This window comes from Eublepharis macularius, chromosome 15, assembly GCF_028583425.1.
Source record: "Eublepharis macularius isolate TG4126 chromosome 15, MPM_Emac_v1.0, whole genome shotgun sequence".
NCBI lineage: Eukaryota > Metazoa > Chordata > Lepidosauria > Squamata > Eublepharidae > Eublepharis > Eublepharis macularius.
In genome coordinates this window covers 56,800,322-56,820,590 of record NC_072804.1, presented here as the reverse complement: position 1 = coordinate 56,820,590, position 20,269 = coordinate 56,800,322, and the positions used below count along the sequence as shown (strand labels likewise).

The window sequence follows — 20,269 nt, the reverse complement described above, 5'->3', positions numbered from 1 at the left end:
GTCCAACCTATGGCTTCGGGCCAGCTGCTACTTTTTGAGCTGTTGGAGTGCTATGAGGATGAAAGGAGAAGGCATGCATTTTGCATTTGCCTACATTTGAGTGGATTGATGTCCACAAATGAAGAACGGGGCCCTGTTCTTTTTCTCCAGGGAGGGCAGTTGGGGTGCCCTCCCTGGCATATGAGGGTCCATTCCTCCCCCAAGCTTCTAACATATTATGTCTCTTTGTAGCTGCTGTGAAGGGCAAGGAAGAGCGCAGGTGCCCGGCCTCTGGACAGAGATGGGGTGTGCCCTATCGGGCCCGAGCGTTAGCCCAGATTTGGCTGTCTCTGAGGAGAAAAGGACCCCCTCGCAGGATGGTGGACTCGATTTTAAAACAGATCTGGAACATGGGGGTGATGAAGAGCCGAAGCAGCCCTTCCTGCTTTCCGAGGCTCAGAAGGAGCTGATCCAGGCATCCTGGGAAATCCTGCACAAAGACATTGCCAGAGTGGGAGTGATTGTCTTTATCAGGTAAAAGAAGGGCCTTGTTTCTGAGAACCAGAAGCCAGAGTTCTGTGGCTATGTGATGCGCAGAGGCCCCATGGGCACCACTGTTTCTTGCATGCCCCCAGAACCCCATTTGCCCCATGAGGGGTTCAGATGGTGGTTTGGGGCATGCACCTGCATTGCCAGGCCACAGAGTAGCTCCACATCATCTGGCGTCTTTCTGCTAGACCCTCTGCATGGGGCCAGCATGAGCTGTTCTCTCCACAGATGGAGCTATAATAAGCTCGAGAGAGTCTGTCTGCACACCGTGGTCATAATGGAGACCCAGAGTTGCTGAGAAGGAAGGACCTTCCTGGCCAAAAGCTGCTAATGGCTTGAATCTCCCCCACCCCGTACACACACATTAATCCCTTCTGGCTTTGTCATTAGAAAGATCAATTCCAGTAGAAAGTGGGCTGTTGTGGTTCCAGCTCAGGAAGCCAGGTTATTGATTCCCAGGCGCTCAGGTGCCTTAGGGCTGGAGCAGGAGAGGCGAAGCCTGCATGTCTCCCTATGTAGGACGGGCACCCCAAAGGCACAAGGCACTGTTTTATTTTATTTTACTTCCTTTGGGTCCCCAATGGGGGAACCCAAAGTGGCTCACATCATTCTTCTCTCTGGAGGAAGCTACAAGGGGCTCGGCCATACTCGACTTAATATTAACCAACAGGGAAGAATTGGTAGATGGGGTGAAAGTGGTGGGGACCTTAGGGGGAAGTGACCACGTCCTCCTTGAATTCCAGTTGCTGTGGGAGGCCAAGGAAGTTCGTAGCCAGACGTAGGTTAGATTTTCATAGAGCCGACTTCAATGAACTCAGAGGCTTGATGAGAGTCATTCCAGGGAGCGGGGGGAGTGTGCTGGAATGGAAAGGAGCACGTGAAGGGTGGGCTCTTCTCAAACATGAGCTTTTGCAAGCTCAAGCCCTCACCATTCCAGCAAGACGGAAACATGGTAAGGGCCAAGAAACTCATGTGGATGAACAGAGAGCTCCAGAATAAGCTAAGGGAGAAAAAGGAAATGTTCAGGAAATGGAGAGGACAGACCTCTAAAGAGGAATACATGAGGGTTACTAGGTACTGCAGATCAGCCATCAGAGAAGCCAAAGCACAGTATGAGCTGGGTCTGGCCAGGGGGGCTCGCTACAATAAGAAAAGACTTCTACAGATACGTGAGAAGCAAACGCAAGGTAAAAAAGGCAATTGGATCACTGTTGGGAGTGAAAGGAGAAACTCTGACGGAGGACAGAGAAAAAGCAGAGGAGTTAGCCGTGTTAGTCTGTGGTAGCAAAATCAAAAAGAGTCCAGTAGGCTTAATGACTTTTTTGCCTGTTTTATCCCAGAATAACTTGAGTCCATCTAGAGATTGTAGTAGACATGACAGGACACCTGGGTGGCTAGTTGACATTGACAGAGAAGTTGTGGAGAGGCAACTGGCTGCACTGGATGAATACAAATCTCCTGGGCAAGATGGTGTGCACCCAAGAGTGTTCAAAGAACTTTCTAGAGAACTTGCAGAGCCTCTGTCCATCATCTTCAAGGCCTCCTGGAGGACTGGGGATGTGCCACAAGATTGGAGAAGAGCGAATGTTATCCCAATCTTTAAGAAAGGGAAGAAGGATGACCCAGGAAACTACAGGCCGGTCTGTCTAACTTCTGTTGCTGGGAAGATATTAGAGCAGATTTTAAAGGGATCGATCTGTAAGCATCTGAAGGACCGCTTAGTGATCTGGGGAAGTCAACATGGTTTTGTCCCCAACAGATCTTGTCAGACCAACCTGGTTTCCTTCTTTGATCGAGTGACAAGTTTACTGGATCGTGGGAACTCTGTTGATGTGATTTACCTGGATTTCAGTAAAACTTTTGATAAGGTTCCCCATGACATTCTAATGGGTAAACTGGAAGACTGCGGACTGGACTATAGGACAGTTTGGTGGGTAGTGAACTTGTTAAAGGACCACACCCAAAGAGTGGTGGTCAATGACGTTTCATCAGATTGGAGGGAGGTGTCCAGTGGGGTGCCACAGGGCTCGGTTTTGGGCTCAGTGGTTTTCAATATTTTTATCAATGATCTGGAGGAAGGGGTAAATTGGCTACTCATTAAATTTGCTGATGATACCAAATTAGGAGAAGTGGCAAACACCCAAGAAGATAGAATTAAAATTCAAGAAGACCTGAATACTCTGGAGAAGTGGGCAGCTGTGAATAGGATGCAATTCAACAAAGACAAGTGCACAGTATTACATCTGGGCCACAAAAATGTGAAGCACAAATACAGGATGGGAGATCTGGGTAGTAGTGTATGTGAAAGGGATCTTGGGGTAAGAGTGGACTGTAAACTCAATATAGGCAGTCAGTGTGATGCGGTGGCAAAAAAGGCAAACTCAGTCTTGGGTTGTATCAAAGGGGCTATAGCGTCGAAATCGCAGGAGGTCATAGCCCCTCTCTATATTGCCTTGGTCAGGCCGCACCTGGAGTATTGTGTGCAGTTCTGGAGGCCTCACTTCAAAAAGGATGTGGACAAAATTGAGAGGGTGCAGAGGAGAGCAATGAGAATGATCAGGGGTCTGGAGACTGAGCCCTACGAGGAAAGGCTGAGGGCCTTGGGAATGTTTAGTTTGGAGAAGAGATTGAGGGAGGACATGATTACTTGCTTTAAATATTTGAACGGCTGTCATTTGGAGGACGGCAAGGAGCTGTTCCAGTTGGCAGCAGAGGATAGGACTCGAAGCAATGGGCTTAAATTACATGCAGAAAGATACTGGCTGGATATTAGGAAAAACTTTTTCATGGTCCGAGTAGTTCAAAGGTGGAATCAGCCGCCTAGGGAGGTGGTGAGCTCCCCTTCACTGGCAGTTTTCAAGAAGAGGCTGGATGAATATTTGTCAGGGATACTTTAGGCTCATCCTGCATTGGGCAGGGGGTTGGACTAGAAGGTCTGTATGGCCCCTTCCAATTCTGTGATTCTGTGATTTTCTCCTCTACTTTTTCCTCATAACATCCCTGTGAGGTTGGTTGGGCTGAGCGTATGTGACTGTCCCAAGGCCACCCAGGGAGCTTCCATGGAGAGTGGGGAATCTAACATGGGTTTCCCAGATCCTAGTCTTCAGGACTAGGCTCCTTCCAATGGAGGAAAGCATTTCTGTAAAGGATTTTTATCTACATCTAATTAAAGCTTCCACTATCTCAGTCTAAAGATTTATCTTTACTCTTGGACAGCTTTCAGCACTTAGTTAAGACCTGAAAAAACATAACTTGCTTTTAATACAAGGCTGATTATCAAAATTATTTATTGGGTTCTTCTTGCAAGACTTTTCCCCATCAAACCCGCAGAGTTCTTCTAGAGTTGATTTATTTCTTTTTATTGAAATACACTCTAATATTCTTTAAAAAGCAAGATATCAAAACATATGGTTAATAATATGAATCCTACAAAGTTGGAACATAGAAAAGCAGTAAGAATTAGGTTTGCTAACATTTCCGAATTTAAGTTTAAAACAAAGTTTCTATGAAATGCATTAAGATTCCCATAGCAATAGTAAAATTCTTACCTAGGTCCTCATGAGATTTGTTTCAGTCAAAACTCTGACGTACTATTTGAGTTGGCATTTTTATAGGTTACCCTATGCAAAAATCTAAGATCTTTTTCACGTGATAGCATTGATAATCTATGACTGGTTTAATGCTTAAATATTTATATTTTCTATAGTACAACATTCTAATTAGCTAAAAAGTGATGTTATATCCAACTTGCAAAACAAAACTATAAATCAGTAAATATGACAGGAAAAGTGAGTAGGTCACCATTGGTCCATTCTATGATTTGAGGACATTAATCTAAATACTGTCCACTACTTTTAAATTAGCTGTCAAAGATGGAAGCACACCTGTGTTGTTATTCAACAAGTTAGAAAAAACTACAAGAGTTCATGCAGAGTTCAGAAAGTTCACTAGAATACATGTGTATAAGGTGTATATACTCCTTATATCTGTGACATTTCCAGTAATGGAACAGATGAGCAGGATTCAAGCAACAGTCTTGTGTAGAGATGGGCATGAACCCGGAAAACGACAGTTCGTTGCGGTTCGTGGTTTGTTGTGTTTCATGAACCACGAATTGGCATGAAATTGCCCAGTTCACAAACCAGTTTGTTTGGTTCGTGAACACATCACTTCCGGGGCAGCAAAAGGTCTGCAGAAAGCCCATCACCCCTGTTGTCTAGGAAACTGACTGATTGGTGCCAGGCTGTCTGCAGTGACGAACCGGAAAACGAACCAAATGAACCGGCCTAAAAATCGTCACGGTTCATCAGAAATGCCCTCTGATGAACTACTGGTTCAGGAACCCAAAAAACTGGCCTGGTTTGTGATGAACTTTGGTTCGTATTTCGGTTCGGGCCCACCTCTAGTCCTGAGCAGTGGATCTTGCAATTTCAGGTCTGAGTTTAGGGCACCTGGAAAAAGCTTCATGCTTTCCAGAACAGGAGCGAAATAGGCCCTTTGACTCGCTGGGACAGCTCCTGACAGGCTGCTGCATCCATTTGCATCATGGCTGCAACCTGGCTTGGAGCCAAGCAGGCCCTGTGATGCTGCCAGATCGCCAGGGGCCTCTTGACTCGACTCTGGGGTTGTTCCAAGGACCCAATCTGTTGTTTTAGTGGCCAGGATTCCAGTGCATGCTGACTCTTCCCTGTTCCTCATTCCTCCTTATCATCTTCAAGATCAGTTCACCGTTCTGCTGCCTCCCTGGCCTGAACTCTTGTCCCAATTCCCATAGCTGCCTCCTGCTGTTAGGGTGATTGAAGTTCATCATTAATGCCAGACTTGCTGCCTTGATAGGATCCCCTATAACACCTGGCCACATGCACCCACCTCAGTTTGCCAGCCTGGTTTCACTGGAATGACAATCAGTTGGCCACGCTCACTGCTTAAGCTAGAAATGTCATCATCCACTCATTTTCAATGGGGAACTTGGATTACATAATTTCACAACCTGCGGCATTCCTGTGGGGCTTTTCCCCCTGTTGTTTTCCTGTGATTTTTCTGCATGATCTGCAGTGATTTTTAATTTTATTTTGGACCTAAAATGTACTTGTGGCTGTGAGGACCTGCTGTGGACTTTCTGTGGCTTTAAATGTTCCTTCTGCTGCCAGCTAGATTTCTCTCTTCCTGTCTAGCCCCACATACTCAGAGTCTCAGTTTTCCTTCTGCAAAATGGGGACGATGTGGATCAGCTCACAGAGGACTGACTGGGTGGCATAAAGGCTGCATGCTGGTTTACTGGTTCCGAGGGTTAGTTGCAGAGCTTGAACCCGTGGCTGCTGGCTCTGTTCTGAGTTGGTGCCCTGCACTCCCATTCTTGATTTCACTTTGCAACTGCAGCTTTCTAAAAAGGAACTGCGTTGGCACACTTTCTGACCTACATGCACTTCCTTCAAACCCCAGACATGTGGGATAGGCAAGCAGTGAAGGAGATATGCGCTCCGTGAACTCAGAACGGCTTTCTTTTGCATGCCCTGCAGGCTGAGGTACCAAGCCCTACCTGGAGTTGTTCACTGCCCTTCCATTTGATTAGAGGACCAGACCTCAAGTCTTGGCTGACTTCCCTTTTATCTTGCTTATGGATCTCTTGGTCTGCTGCTTGACTTGCCCCACGCAGAGCGCATCACATTTTGTGGGGGGTCTGTTTTGTGTCTGGCTAATCCAAGGTGGCCATGGGGGGTGGGTAGCAATTACTAGGGAGTAGAGGAGCATAGAGGAATCCGTCCTCTTCTGGAACGTGACCTAGTCTCTCCTGGACAGAGCAGGGGTGTGGGGGGAGTCATCCCAGTCCATTGCTGAAAATACTTATTTGTTCATATGGAAACCCAACAGTGCTGCATTCTTACACGTTCTTACATAAGCAGGAGACTCTTGCAAGCAACTGAGTGTAAAAGCTTCTTCCACACAATCTGGTCTGGCCATGTTCTTGGCTCAGAAGAGGGGCGCAGTGCAAAAGAGGTTAGCTACTCTTTCTCCTTGCTGGTCTAGCACCCTTGGTTTGATTCCCAGCCAAGGAGATGTGCAAAGCATATGCTTTAGATGTCTAAAAGCATGGGCTGGGTTTGGTCCCAGCATTTCCTCTCCAGTAGCACGGTGGGAGAGAGCGCCTTGAATAGTAGAAAATAGGAAACAGTGTTGTCTAATCGCCTGATGACAACTGCCCTGCAGCACAGATGAATTAGGCAAACAGCTCATGTACAGTCAGTGTATTGTTATCCCCACAATATAGCTGGGGTTGAAATGAATGATTTATCCAAGGCCACCGAGCTCATGAGGTAGTTGGATTTAATCGAGCAGAATGCAGATTTGCAACCCAACCACTTAACCACTATGCTACAGCAGTTTTTCTTCCTTGTCTATTGGAATCCTTTATCAGCTTGAAACTGCTGCCAGGGCAGTTGGGTCAGACCTGTCCTGATGATAAGACCTGCCTTAATGATAAGTGACTAAATCAGTAGTACAGATATAAAATGGTGGTTCACTCTGCATAGTAACTTTAGGAAGCATGACGGCGAGAGAAAGAATTTTAGGAAAGAATTTGGGGCATGATTCCAAGTTACAAAACCCAAGCTTCAGGGGGTGGGTGGGCAGGTTGCCATGACAAATAAACTGCTCTAAATTTGAGGACATTGTGTAAGGAGAAGAAGTGAAGTGTGTGTCCCGCAAATCAGCTCTGAAATTCCAAGTTGCTCTTGTGTTTTTGAGTTTACCAATTCAGTCACAGGAGTGCATAACTTAACTTCAACATATTTTTAAACAATGAAGGAAAGAATTCTGGGTTGCCAAATCGTATACCCCAATATAGAAGTCTGAGCTTTCTCAGCATCTATGGGTGGGTGGGTGGGTGGGTGGGGGGTCAACCTAAGAAGGAGAGCAGAAATTGATGTGCTGGAGGGGGGCGCTGCGGCTCTCTTCTGCCCCCTGCTGTTACTCCCCCGAAGAGCCACGGAGCGGCGCGCTTGTCCTGCTGGTTTCGTGCCAGCGGCTTCTCGGCGGCCCAAAACTTCTGCGTCCCCCGCTAATGAGCGCGCTGCAGCTGGAGCGAGCGCGGCGTAGGCACGGGGGTCTTTGTGGAAGGCGCCCCGGGGCAGCCGCGTCCCTGATTGGCGCCTCTCTTTTCTGCTTCTCGCCAGCCTCTGTTCAGCTTTCTCCTCCTCCAGCCCACCGCCGGAGCTCATTTACTCGGAGGGCAATAATGAAGAGGCGCGACTGCGGGTTTCTTCGGGCGCTGCTCGCACGGGCGCTCAGCCGCGGCCTCTCGCGGGAAGCCTCGGGACTGCCGGGCTGCTTTTCCTGCCGCGGGCGCGGGTTGGTTTCCTTCTTCTGAACCGAAGCTGGGAGGGGGGAAGGCGTGGCGCGAAAGGCATTCAAATCGGGCTTGGCCGCTGCCGCCTCAGCCTTCCCGCCAACCAAGAAACGATGCGCTGTCGTTGCTCTGCCTGCGGAGTTTGGATCTGGAAGCCTGGTTAAAGGGATCGGGCGTTTTAGCCAACCACACAGAACTGGTTGGCATGACTCTGGCGGCCCCAGAAGACTGCCTAAGACGACGCATCTTGCGCGGTACTCCTTCAGCTGATGAAGCATTTTATCGACGGACAAAATGCTTCCAAGCCGGTTCTAGCCCTGTTCACAAGTTACTGTGAACACATGTGCAGTCTCTAGGCACATAAAGTATACATACACGAAACATGCGCAATCTCTATGCACATACAACCAAGTCCACATTTTATTTTTTAAAATAAGTGTGTCGAGTAATTCTCGTGTTACCGTCATTACAGGCATAGCTGAATTTATGATACAGACTCCAGATTTAATCCAGGTACTGGTCCTTGGTTTCAACTGCAGACTGAATGTGCACAATCTCTTTCTTATAAGCAAATGTATATGTGAACAAGACTTCTATCCGTGTCCTGTCAGGTTCACAAGAGTGTGCAGAGAGGGGGGTGCCCTTCAGCTTTGGAATTCCTGGAGATGCTCTCAAATGTGAGCCTGTGCATTTTCCAGAAGGGGCACAAAGTATATTTTTTATTGAGCTTGTCTTTGTTTAGATGGCTAATGATAAGGAGGGAGAAATCATCCGCAGCAACTGAGATGCAGCAAGGTAGGAGTCCTGTAAACAAAGCTAGTTTCCAAAGGCTAAATCTGACCAGAAGTGAAGTGTATGCCAACTGGCAGTTCTCCTAATGTTGAGAATTGTAATGATCTAAATTTCCTGAAAGCGGCTAAGTCTCTCTGTGAAGAGTTTGCTGCGTTTGTAATACTGCAGGAGTCTCTTTTTTATCATCCTGAGGACTCCACATGGAGCTTGTCTTGACTGCCTTCTGTCTCTTCTCCAGGCTCTTTGAGACCCACCCGGAGTGCAAGGATGTCTTCTTCCTTTTCCGTGACATTGATGATTTCCAGCAATTGAAGATGAGCAAAGAGCTGCAGGCACATGGTCTCAGGTTGGCTTCCCCCCTCCTTGCCTGTTTTCAAGGCCTGAGTTGCACCAGCTTGAGAGCCAATGGCTGAGGGGCAGTTTAGAAACAAACAGCTTCCTCCAAAGGCATGTGTCCAGCCAAGCCTCCCTGCAGTGTGCTGGAGCATAGCTCCTCTGGGTAGGGCCCCAGGAAGCCTCCGCCCCATACAGCACACATGCCTGCCTCCCGCTAGGCTACACTTAATGGCACCATACTTCACAGGAGGGCCTTCTTTGACAGTGAGGGCCTGCCAGTCTGTGTTCTCCACGTTCCATTAGAAATGGGTTACCAGGCTAAGAGCTTGGATCGGAACTGTTGGCAAACAGCAGTAGCTAGACCATGTTGGGTTATTTTGGGTGTTGGTCATATGGGTGTTCAGTCCCCATTCAACTGATGTGGGAAAATCCAGAGTACAACAGGGTAGAAGAGGGTCTTTATGAAACCTCGCGAAACGTCGCGCATCGTTGCGCAGAAAACGCGATATTTCGCGTTTTCTGCGCAACGACGCGCGACGTTTCGCAAGGCAGGGGGCCGTCTGGAATCGGCTCTGATTGTGGGGCCAGTCCCAGGTGTATTGTTATCCCAAGCTAGGGCTGTCAACTCCAGGCAGGGAAACTCTTGGAGATTTGAGGGTGGAATTTAATAATAATGATGATGATGATGATGATGATGATAAATCAATTTACATACCGCCCTTCAGGATGACTTAACATCCACTCAGAATGGTTTACAAAGTATGCTATTATTATCCCCACAACAAAACACCCTGTGAGGTGGGTGGGGCTGAGAGAGCTAGAAGCTGTGACTGAGGAGTGAGGAATCAAACCCAGTCCTCCAGATTAGAGTCCCACACTCTTAACCACTACACCAAACTGGCTCTTGAGGAGGGGAGAGACTTCAGTGGGGTATAAAGAAATAATCCCCCAGGCAAAGCAGCCATTTTTTCAAGGAGAACTTATCTCTGTAGCCTGGAGCTCAAATGTAGTTTTGGGACATCATCTCCAGGCCCCACCTGAGTGTGGGGAACTCTACAAGCAAAGTTCACCCAATGCTGCTTCGGTGCTGCCGTGGGCCAGGTCTGCCCCATAGTGCATCAGTGTTTTCCTCTCCGTTCCACAGTAGCTTGGGTAACGTGGCTGGGGAACCAGCCTTAGCTGGCCAAATCCTTCGACCCGAGGTAGGACAGGGGCTTTACAGTTCACTTAGAAGCGCTGTGTAAATTGGGGCAGTGGGGTGCCTAATGAGTTACACCCCCTGAGTGCTGGAACGTTGTTGTTTTTTAATGCCCCTTGGCCCACAGTCCAGCCCAGCCTGCCCCAGTCATCTCGGAGAGGGCCCTTGGGTCACGTCAGGGAGTTAAGTCTGTTTAATTGACATTTGGTAGCAAAACGTAAATATGTCAAACAAGGGAATAAACAAAAGAGGAGGCCTTGTTCAAGTGCACATGTTTACGCAGTACAGGATCGCTATCCAGGAAACTTCTTGGCTGGGATGCCCCAGCAGTTGCAGCCAAATGCTGCCGGCGCTCTCTGTGTCCATCTTTGCAAAATCCTCAAGTGTTAGTCTGATGCACAAGCCATGCTTTTCGTGTATTTCTCCCCAGGGACCTTGTGAAGAGAACAATAAAGCACACCGTGCCAAATGGTTAGGTTTTGAAGACACATAGCTGTGGTTCAGCTGGAATGTGCTGGTAGCAGCCCTTGAGGTACCAAAGCCTTCATGCAAACAACACTTTCTGTTAGGAAAGGGGGGACAGTTTGTTAAAAGGGCCTTCTAGCTACTCTCTGTCTACTTCGTGTTTCTTTGGGAGAAAAGCAGGCTAGAATTTTTTTTTCCTTTAATAAAAAGCTGTACATATTTGCAAACACCGAGTGTCGAGGGACTCTGTATCCAAAGTGGAAGAATGATTTACTGAACTAAAAAATATATTATCCCAGCGACAGTAGCTGAAGTCTTTAGGAATGATACTCTCTAGATTCTTCACACGGGGTTTTCTAGTTACACTTGCAAATGTTGCTGCCATCTTTCAGGAAACACTTTCTTGACAGGCTGACCCAAAAACTTTATAGTAACGTATACAGAAGAGTCTGCATGAAGAACTTATGATTTGCCAAACCCCCACCTTACCTCTCATTCATTATAGGTATTCTAGGAGGATCATGTAATAGAACGCAAGTTCATTTTGTGGGATTTTCTTGGCTGATCAAATCTCTGGTTACAGAGGTGGGAACCTTCCCTTCAGAAAGGATCAAGTTGTGCTTTCTACTCCCACCAAAGTCCAGGATTCCTCAGCCAAATTGTTAATACAGGCATTAAATTATAAGAGCTAAAAGACGTCCTGGATCCATCCGTCCTAAGTCCAGATTAATCTCCAACAAAGATGTTGTTTAGAATAGCCCGCTCTTCTAATCTGTTTAGCAAGAATCAGGATTAAAGTTTGGAAGCGTTATCTCAAAAACTAATTGTGATAATTGGGGGGGGGGGCATTACTGTTGATACTGGAATATTTCCATAATAGTTTGAGGAAAGTTTGCGAAAACGGTTGCCCGTCTGTGGACACTACCGAGAGAGAACCTCAAACTGCTGTCCGTGCCGGAGCTTTTCCCTTGTTGAACTGCTTAATTTCCTTTTTTTTAAATCTGTTTTTTTCTACATTCTGAGCTCTTGGCTCGGTCTTGAGCAATTCAGGGGATTTTAATGCACAAATCAGCTTTTTGTGTTTTCCATTAACTGAAAGCTATCAGAAGTGTTTCCAATCTAGTCTTCACTTCCTTTTATCTACATGCTTGAAACTGTGAAACTATTCCAAAAGTTGGTAGCATCTGTCCCCCTTAAAAGCTTGTGCTTGTCTTCAGGAGGCTGTTCCCCCCCCCCCCCATTTAATACTGTTTATATTTATGCTGAGTCTTAATATGTTGATATTTAGAATAGCTCGAAGGTCTGGAGGGTTGTAGCTAATCTGTGCTAATCCTCTTTGGCTAGGCTAGGGAGTTCATCAACGCTTCTGAATTTGGCATTCTGAGCTTTCCAAAACGTGTGTTGACCAACGAGAGCCAGAAATGCCCAGTACTTCCACATCTGTTTAAAGGAACGGAGGCCTCCTTTGAATTGGACCTTCTCCTACAAACTCATTCGATCGTCATTTCCCGATCCAAATAGTTTAAATACCTATCAAAATCCAGTGAGTGACTTGCTCGGACCCTGTTTTGCTCAATCTAAGACCCTGACAAAAGATGCTGTAGTTCTTGGCAGAGATCCAGAGGAGTTAGCCGGGTTAGTCTGTAGTAGCAAAATCAAAAAGAGTCCAGTAGCACCTTTAAGACTAACCAATTTTATTATAGCATAAGCTTTCGAGAATCAAGTTCTCTTCATCAGATGCCTGATCAAAACTGGCATCTGATGAAGAGAACTTGATTCTCGAAAGCTTATGCTATAATAAAATTGGTTAGTCTTAAAGGTGCTACTGGACTCTTCTTGGCAGAGACACACATGCCCTTCTGCACCAGGAACGTAACTCCTCACTGTCCCAGAAGTCAAACCTAAAGGCAAGAAATCGGCTTCTCTGGGCCATTTGGCACCTCTCATGTTTGGTCGGTGTGGTGCCGTTCTTTTCAGTCTGCACCGTATCAAAATGCATCGGGATTGATGAGTGCTGGTGCTTTTGTCACCAATGCCGTCATCAGTGATGTCACAGCCCCGGTCCTTTCTTTTCTCTTCCTTTTTTGCACACTTGATGAATTGATGCATTGCTGGAACGCTGAATCAATCTATTTCCTGGATTTCTCCCTTTCAACCCATCGGTACATCGATCCCATGATAGATTAAAGAAAATAAATAAATAAAAATGAGTGGAAAGGAAAAGGAAAGAGGGGAGGGGAAGGAATGGAAAGGAGGCGGATGGAGTGGCTAGATAGACAACAGTGGCCAACCACAATGAAGTGGGCCTGGCAGATAGTGGGAGGGGGACAGAAGAAAGTGGAATGATAAAAGATGGGGGAAAGAGTGTGCACAGACTGGAAAACAGTTTTTTTTAAAAAAAGTTGAGGTATGAATGCTTCCGGGAAAGCCACATAGTAGCCAGAGTGACTACTCCTGGCGGCAAATTGGGTGTAGATGGTCATGAAAAAAATGCTGCAGTATGGGAATTGAACTGGTGAAATTGGCCCTTGCAGTGACACATTCTATCTCACTATAAATGTACCTAGCCCTCTGCCACAGTAAATCAGGAAATTATATTTAAAACTACCCTGCCTGACGTATCTTTTTAACTTGTATTAAGAATTTCTTAATGCAACCTTTGTATAGTCTTCTGCTGCCCATCTCAGTTTCTCCATGTATTTATTTAGTGCTTTTTCATCCCACCCTTCCTCCAAGGAGTTCGGACTCACATTCATGGTTCTTCCCTCCTTTATTTTATCCTCACAACAACCCTATGAGGCAGGCTAGGCCGAGATGTGTGACTGACCCAAGGTCACCCAGCGAGAGCTTCTGTGACAGTGTGGAGATTCAAACCTGGGACTCCCAGGTCCTATTCCCATGCTCTGACCACTACACTACTTCATGCCGGCTGGGTGTCCATTGTTTGTTGTTTTCCCTGCAACAGGCTTGTGGCTCACATTTTTTAAAAAATAGAATACTTGAAAAAATGTAATAAAGCAAAAAAAAGTTTAAGATAAAAACAGCAGTGAAACAGAAAACCAGCAGATTAAAAAATGATGGGGAAGGAGTGAAACTCAACAGAGTGCCAGGGCAAATTACTTTAGATGCCTGACGAAGACTTTCTGAACAGGTGAAGAACTAGGTGAATGGAAGCCCCGTTCCCAAAAGGGCCTGAAGTTGATCTTGGCAGACAGGCAGGATCCTGTGGGAAAAGGCCATCGTTCAGACACCCTAACCAGCTGCCAGGGAAGTGCTTTCTCACGCAGGCAGGTTCTGCTGTTTACAGCTGCTGCCCTGCTCTTCTGAACCATCCCAAGTTTCTGAACAGTCTTCAAAGACAGCCCCATGTCGAGCATGTGGCAGTAATCCAACTTGGATCTGATTAGCACATTAGTAACTGCCAGATCCTGCTTTCCAGGGCAGGTTGTAGCTGGTGCACCAACCAAAAGATCATTCAAGACAGGATGAGCCCCAGGAGAGACTCAGTCCTCCAGTTGTAGCACTCCCAAGCTATGAGCCTGTTCCCTTGGGAAACACACCAACTCAATTCTGGATCAGTTACGTTTTTAATGAAAGGCACCTCCAGGCTCAACTACTTAATGACTTATCCTGTGTTTGTTTTAAGCCCCCTTTTTTCATTTTGCAAAGGCAGCCTGGGGATGTCACAGTATTAAGGCTGAGAAGAGCAGCACAGGGAGAAAGAGGAACTTTACCCTCACCTCTTCTCCCGGGCACCGTTTTCCTCACTGTTGGGGAAAACTTACAGGCACCCATATTTTCCCCTGGTATGGGTCAAAGCAGGTTGGGGGGCGGGGAGGCTTTTTCCAGCAAGAAAATGGCAGGAGAGGAAAAAGGCAGGAGAGAGGAAAAGCTGCCACGTCCCCCGCTCTCTTCTCCTGCACAAAGCAGTCCCAGAGGCCCTGTTTATCGTAAACCCAGAAATAAGCATGGGTTGTGTGGAGTTCCGTCTTGAATGTTTCTTGGCCTCCGTCCAGCCCCCACGAGCTTGCCTTAAGATGCCAGATCACCCTCCGCGGCCTCACCTGACTTGGGCAACCAAGGAGAAGCAGAGCTGGGTATCTTTCAGATCGCACTTCACACCAAACCTCTGGGTGGTCTTTCCCAGGGATTTCATGTAGATTTTGAATCAATGAGGTGGGGCCCTCTAAGAAATGGATCGACAGGTTCCACCTCCACCTTGAACCACCAGCCATCAATCAGGCCTCCATGATGCCAAACCTAGCCAATCCGTCCAAAAATACCATGATCGATTGGTACCAAAAGTTGACGGCAGGTCCAGGAACTTCGATGGAGTTGCACCACTTGCTTTGACTATTTTGTTTTCTAGGAAGACTACGTTTGGGTTTTGTATTATGGGAAACAATAGTCCTGATTTCACGAACTTGGATGAAAGCAGGAAAAGATACCACTATCACTAATTCTCAGAAATAGACTTTTAGGTTTTTTTCCCGGAGAGCCACCCTTTATTGTTTGGCTTTGCTAGTGGATCCTTGTGCCTGCTACGTGACAAGCGCTCCAGTCCAAGACTGCATGTGTCAAGTTCAGTGCAATGCAGCTTCTTAACCATCTGCTTTGAGTTTCTAAAGAGGTACTTGACTGGCAGGAAAAGGATGAGCTATTTAGCTCTGCTATCTGCTACATCTCCTGTCCTTCCTTCATGAAGCCCAGGATGGTGGGTGTGGTTTTCCCTTCATCATTTTATCTTCACAGGAACCCTGCAATCCTGTGAGGTAGAGCAGCAAGATTTGAGTCCACCTTAGAGACCAAAATGATTTTCAGGGTGTAAGCTTTTGAGAGTCAGAGCTCTCTTCTTTAGACTCTAAGGCGCCTCTGGACTCGAATGCTGCTGTTCTACTGCAGACCAACATGGCTACCCACCTAAAACTATCCTGTGAGGTAGGTTAAGCTTGTGAGAGAGGAATCGCCCCATGATTATGAAGCTTCATTACGGAGTGGGGATTTGAAGCTTTGTCTCCCTGCCTGTAGGCCAGTGCTCTAACTGCTTCATCACACTACCTCATATGATTTCACCATCATGTGATGTACAGGTGCTGCTTATATCACTTTCCCCCCCCCCACCCTTGGTGCACAGAGGTAAACAACATAAAGCCGGTTTGAATGCACCGGTTTCTGATTGTTTTAGAAAAATCTGTTTGACAGCCAGCCAGGATTTTTGAATTTTACAACTCCGTTCCCATCTCCTTGTGGTTTACAATTCATGTGTGATTTGGGTAAAAACCTGATGCCTCTAAAAAGTTTTAGTAGCAGTGCCCCTGGTTCATTTAGATGTGATTTGGGGGAGAGACTCATTGCCTGGACATGGCCGTTCCACACTACTCACCTTCATTCGGAACGCTGCGGAACGTGGCGAAAAAAATGCGGAAGATAGCATCTTCTCGCACGAGTTTTGCATGACATCGCGTAAAACTCATGCGAGAAGACATAGGCCGATTCCAGACGGCCCTCCCCATCCCGAAATGTCGCGCGGAGAACGTGAAATATCGCGTTTTCTTGCGTGAGTTTTGCGCGACGTCGCGTAAAACTCATGCAAGAAGACATAGGCCGATTCCAGACGGCCCTCCCCATCCCGAAACGTCGTGCATTGTCGCGCGGAGAACGCGAAATATTGCGTTTTCTCGCGTGAGTTTTGCGCGACGTCACGCAAAACTCGCGTGAGAAAACGCGATATTTCGCGTTCTCCGCACGACGACGCGCGACGTTTCGGGATGGGGAGGGCCATCTGGAATCGGCCACTATCTTCCGTGGTTTTTTGCAACCTTCCGCAGCGTTTTGGATGAAGGTGAGTAGTGTGGAAACGACCATGGAATCCTTGGATGGGTAGTTGCCAACATTTGATTAAAACTTTTTGTCCTTGATTATAAAAATTCCATACAAGAATTTGTCACACACACTGTGGTTTATTGTAAGGACTGAATATAGCCCTCGAGTGCTAAGAGGAAGAAGACCCCATGGCATGGAGGAGCCAGGCTGCTGAAAAGTCCCGTCTGAAGGACTTGGTGGTCTTAGCTAAAGCTCTGCAACCCACTAGTTCTTGGATCAACAGTTTCAGGTGGAGGTTTAATTCTCCTAAGCAGGTAAACAAGGTTCTGCCTTGGATTTCCCCAAACTGGGTAGCCAGCCTCGAGGAGGGGCCCAGAGATGTCCCAAAATGACAACTGATCTGCAGACTACAAAGATCAGCAACCAGGGAGAAGATGGCTGCTTTGGAGGGGAGGACTCTATGGCAGTACACCCTTCTGAGGTCCATCCCCTCCCAAACCCTGCCTCCCACAAGCTCTATCCCCAGATCTCCAGGAACCTCCCAACCCTGAGTTGGCAACCCGACTGCTAAAGGATTTTGTCAAAGGGTCATTTTCCTTGTGGCAGCTTCACCTTCACCCACCATGTTCAAGGCTTTAGATACTGATAAAGTTTCTTGGGGCAAGGGCTGGGGGGGTGGGGCCCTGGTCTGGCAGGTGGCAGTGATCAGAAGTCCCCCCTCCCAACTCTTTGAATGTGCAAAAAACCCCGATTCAGAGAGCCTGCTGATGGTCCCTGGCTTGCCCCCCAGCTCAGTTCTGCAGCTGGCTCCGTCTGTGTATTTGGTGGTTCTGGTAGCAGCTGCCTCCTCTTTCTCTCCCCCCCCCTTCTGCCCTTTGCCAGGGTGATGTCGTTCATTGAGAAGAGTGTGGCGAGGCTAAACCAAGAAGACAAGTTGCAGCAACTGGCCTTCGAGCTGGGCAGGAGTCACTGTCGCTATCAAGCTCCTCCCAAGTACTATGAGGTGAGGAAGGCAGTGGCACCGCAGGCACCTGCAGAGCTGGAATCTCGGGGCTCCGGTGCCATGGGACCTGAGTGTGCCTGGTGCTGCTGTACATCAGTGGTGGAGCTGGCCAGGGTTCTTGGTCACTGAACTCTGTCCAAGATGGATGGCCATTCTTCTTTGGAACTGAAGGGACAGTTGCAGCGAGAGGGGGGCGCTTAGCTTTCTTGTCCCTGGAAAGAATACACTACCCTGCCTTTGCTTGATTTTCAGTACATTGGGACTCAGTTTATCCAAGCCGTCCAGCCCATTCTGAAAGAAGACTGGACCCCAGAGGCAGAGAAGGCCTGGGAGGTAAGAAAATCCGAGTGTGGGGTGTGTGTTTTTTCTACCCATAGGCCAGCAGAAAGGAGGCAGGCCCCTTTCCAAGAAAGGCTGGAAACTGGTACTAAAAAGACCAGTCTCATTCCTTCTGCAGCAAACAGCAGCTCCGAAGGGGTTAACTGGGTTGGCAACACTGGCTTGGGAAGATCTTGAGAGATTTGGGGAAGGCAGAGTTTGGGGAGGGTGGGCATGGATGTGATGCCAAAGTGCACCCACCAAAGCTGCCATTTCCTCCAGAGAAACTGATCTCTGTCATGTGGAGATCAGTTGAAATCCTGGAAGAACTCCAAGTCCTGCCTGGAAGCTGGCAACCCTGAGAGGGAAGGGTTTTTTATCTATTAAATAGAGTTCAGAGGAAGGAATAAATGGATTTCTGCTACTTCTTTATATACTCACAACAATCCTGTGAGGTAGGTTAGTCTCTCTCTTCCCCCTCACTTGATTCACACAGCTGTGGTAGTCAAATGATAAGAGCTTGTCTTTTTTTTCCCCCCTCTGCACAAGAACCTGTTCAAATATCTGACAGCCATGATGAGAAGAGGCTTTTACACAGAAGAAACAACGAGAGCCAGCCTGTCTCTTCACGCAAGGAAACCTGCAGTTGAATCCACCCCGAACAGAATCTAGGGATGGCGATCTACTCTCCGAGTAGCCTATTGTTGCAGTTCCTCCTGGGCCTCTTGCTTCTTTCCCCTGAGCATCTTCCAAAGAACTGTGTGCTGTAAATTCGTCTTTGTTGCCAACTGGGATTGGCATTAGACTGTAGGGTGAGGAATTCCAAGATGTGGGTTTCTTACTGTGGTGCGATCCAAGCCCCTTCATAAGATCTTTATAAGATTCTTTTAGGTGAGCATCTGTGTTGTGGAAGGGGTGGCATGGAGCCGGGTGCTGTCTGCGAAGGCACGTGAATGCTTTCTGGCCAGTTTTGTGTTTTAACTGCAGGCCTCGCTTGAGCAGTTGGCTGGGTGGGTCCTGCATTGCAGAGGCCTCCTGGCAGTGACTGCAGTCCTTCCAGCAGATTGACTAAAGCACCAGCGCCTCCTGCTGCTGGCTTAACACGTGAATACACAATGCACTTCCATGCTGTACAATGAACTCCAGTGGATTTTGATGGACTCAGCAAAGACTGGGCTGGTGGTGCCAGTGGGTGTTAGAGATGCTGCCACGGCCCTGGAACCCAAGAGAAGAGGGAGGCAAAACGTCTTCTTTTCTACTAGCAGTAGCAGGATCCTGTCGCTCAGAACAGGAATTCTCCCATCTGAGTATGATGCTGAGCTACCCAGGACTGTGTGGGCATCTCTGGCAGACTGAACATGGAAAACTGGCCCCTGTGGTTGGCAGGCGCTTAAACCCTTTGCTCAGGCCAGGCATAAATACAAAGATACAACAGGCCACTTGCTGCCTATCTTGGGCATTTTTATTCCACCTTTGCTCCAAGGAGCTCAGAGTTCCTCATACTTTTCCTCATAGCAACCACACAAGTTAAAACTAACCAATTTTATTGTAGCATAAGCTTTCGAAAATCACAGTTCTCTTCGTCTGACGAAGAGAACTGTGATTCTCGAAAGCTTATGCTACAATAAAATTGGTTAGTCTTAAAGGTGCTACTGGACTCTTTTTGATTTTGCTACTACAGACTAACACGGCTAACTCCTCTGGATCAACAGAAGTTAAGCTGAGAGTGTCAGAGAGAGGATTTGATCTCGTGTGCCTCCCAGACTCTAGTCCAACACTCGGCCTCTGCCCACTCTTTTTCTGGGTCTTCCCACTCCTCCCAAAATCTAGACTTGGGCCTGCCTTCCTCAGCCCCAGCAGAGACTTGCAACCCAGCATCCTCTTTGCGACACGGCAAGGTATTCTTCAGTGGTTCCGACGGCTTTCCCGGATTTTATGGCTAGCATCCCACCTTATTGTAGCATGCAGTCAGGGTCTTATGTTGCTTGTATGCTCTTGGCTTAATCAGCTGTAGGATTGATTTTTCCTGGTTGGGTTTGTTTTATTTGCATTGGCTGTTTTTAGCCGGAATTATTTCATTTGTTTTATATTGTAAATCATCTCAAGCTGTTTTTCTGGAGGGGAGAGATGCAGATTTTCTAAATAAAACAAAATAATACCGTGTGTGTGTGTCTGTGTGTCTATGTGTGTGTGTGTGTGTGTGTCTGTCTGTCTGTCGGACCTGCAGCTGAAAATCTTGTTGGTCTCGAAGGTGCCACTGGACTCAAATCCTGCCATTCTATGAGCCTTTGGCTGGGATATAAAGGCTCGGGGATCTCCATTCCCACTCATGTCTGAAGAAGGGAGCTGTGACTCTCCCAAAGCTGACACCCTGAAATTCTTGTTCCTCTCGAAGGTGCCGCTGGACTCAAATCCTGCTGTTCTACGGCAGACCAACAGTGCTCCCCTCCTAAAGCTGCTC

General features: G+C 47.4%; 1 protein-coding gene across 1 annotated transcript; it reads left to right on the top strand.

The window, feature by feature from the left end:
- The first annotated feature begins 256 nt into the window (after positions 1-256).
- Positions 257-19,334, top strand: LOC129343403 (neuroglobin-like). Its single transcript, XM_054999588.1, has 5 exons — positions 257-513; positions 8,904-9,011; positions 17,370-17,490; positions 17,743-17,823; positions 18,358-19,334. Exons 1-5 carry the CDS (start codon positions 281-283, stop codon positions 18,478-18,480), a joined length of 666 nt encoding a protein of 221 aa, XP_054855563.1. The 5' UTR covers positions 257-280; the 3' UTR covers positions 18,481-19,334.
- The last annotated feature ends 935 nt before the right edge of the window (positions 19,335-20,269 follow it).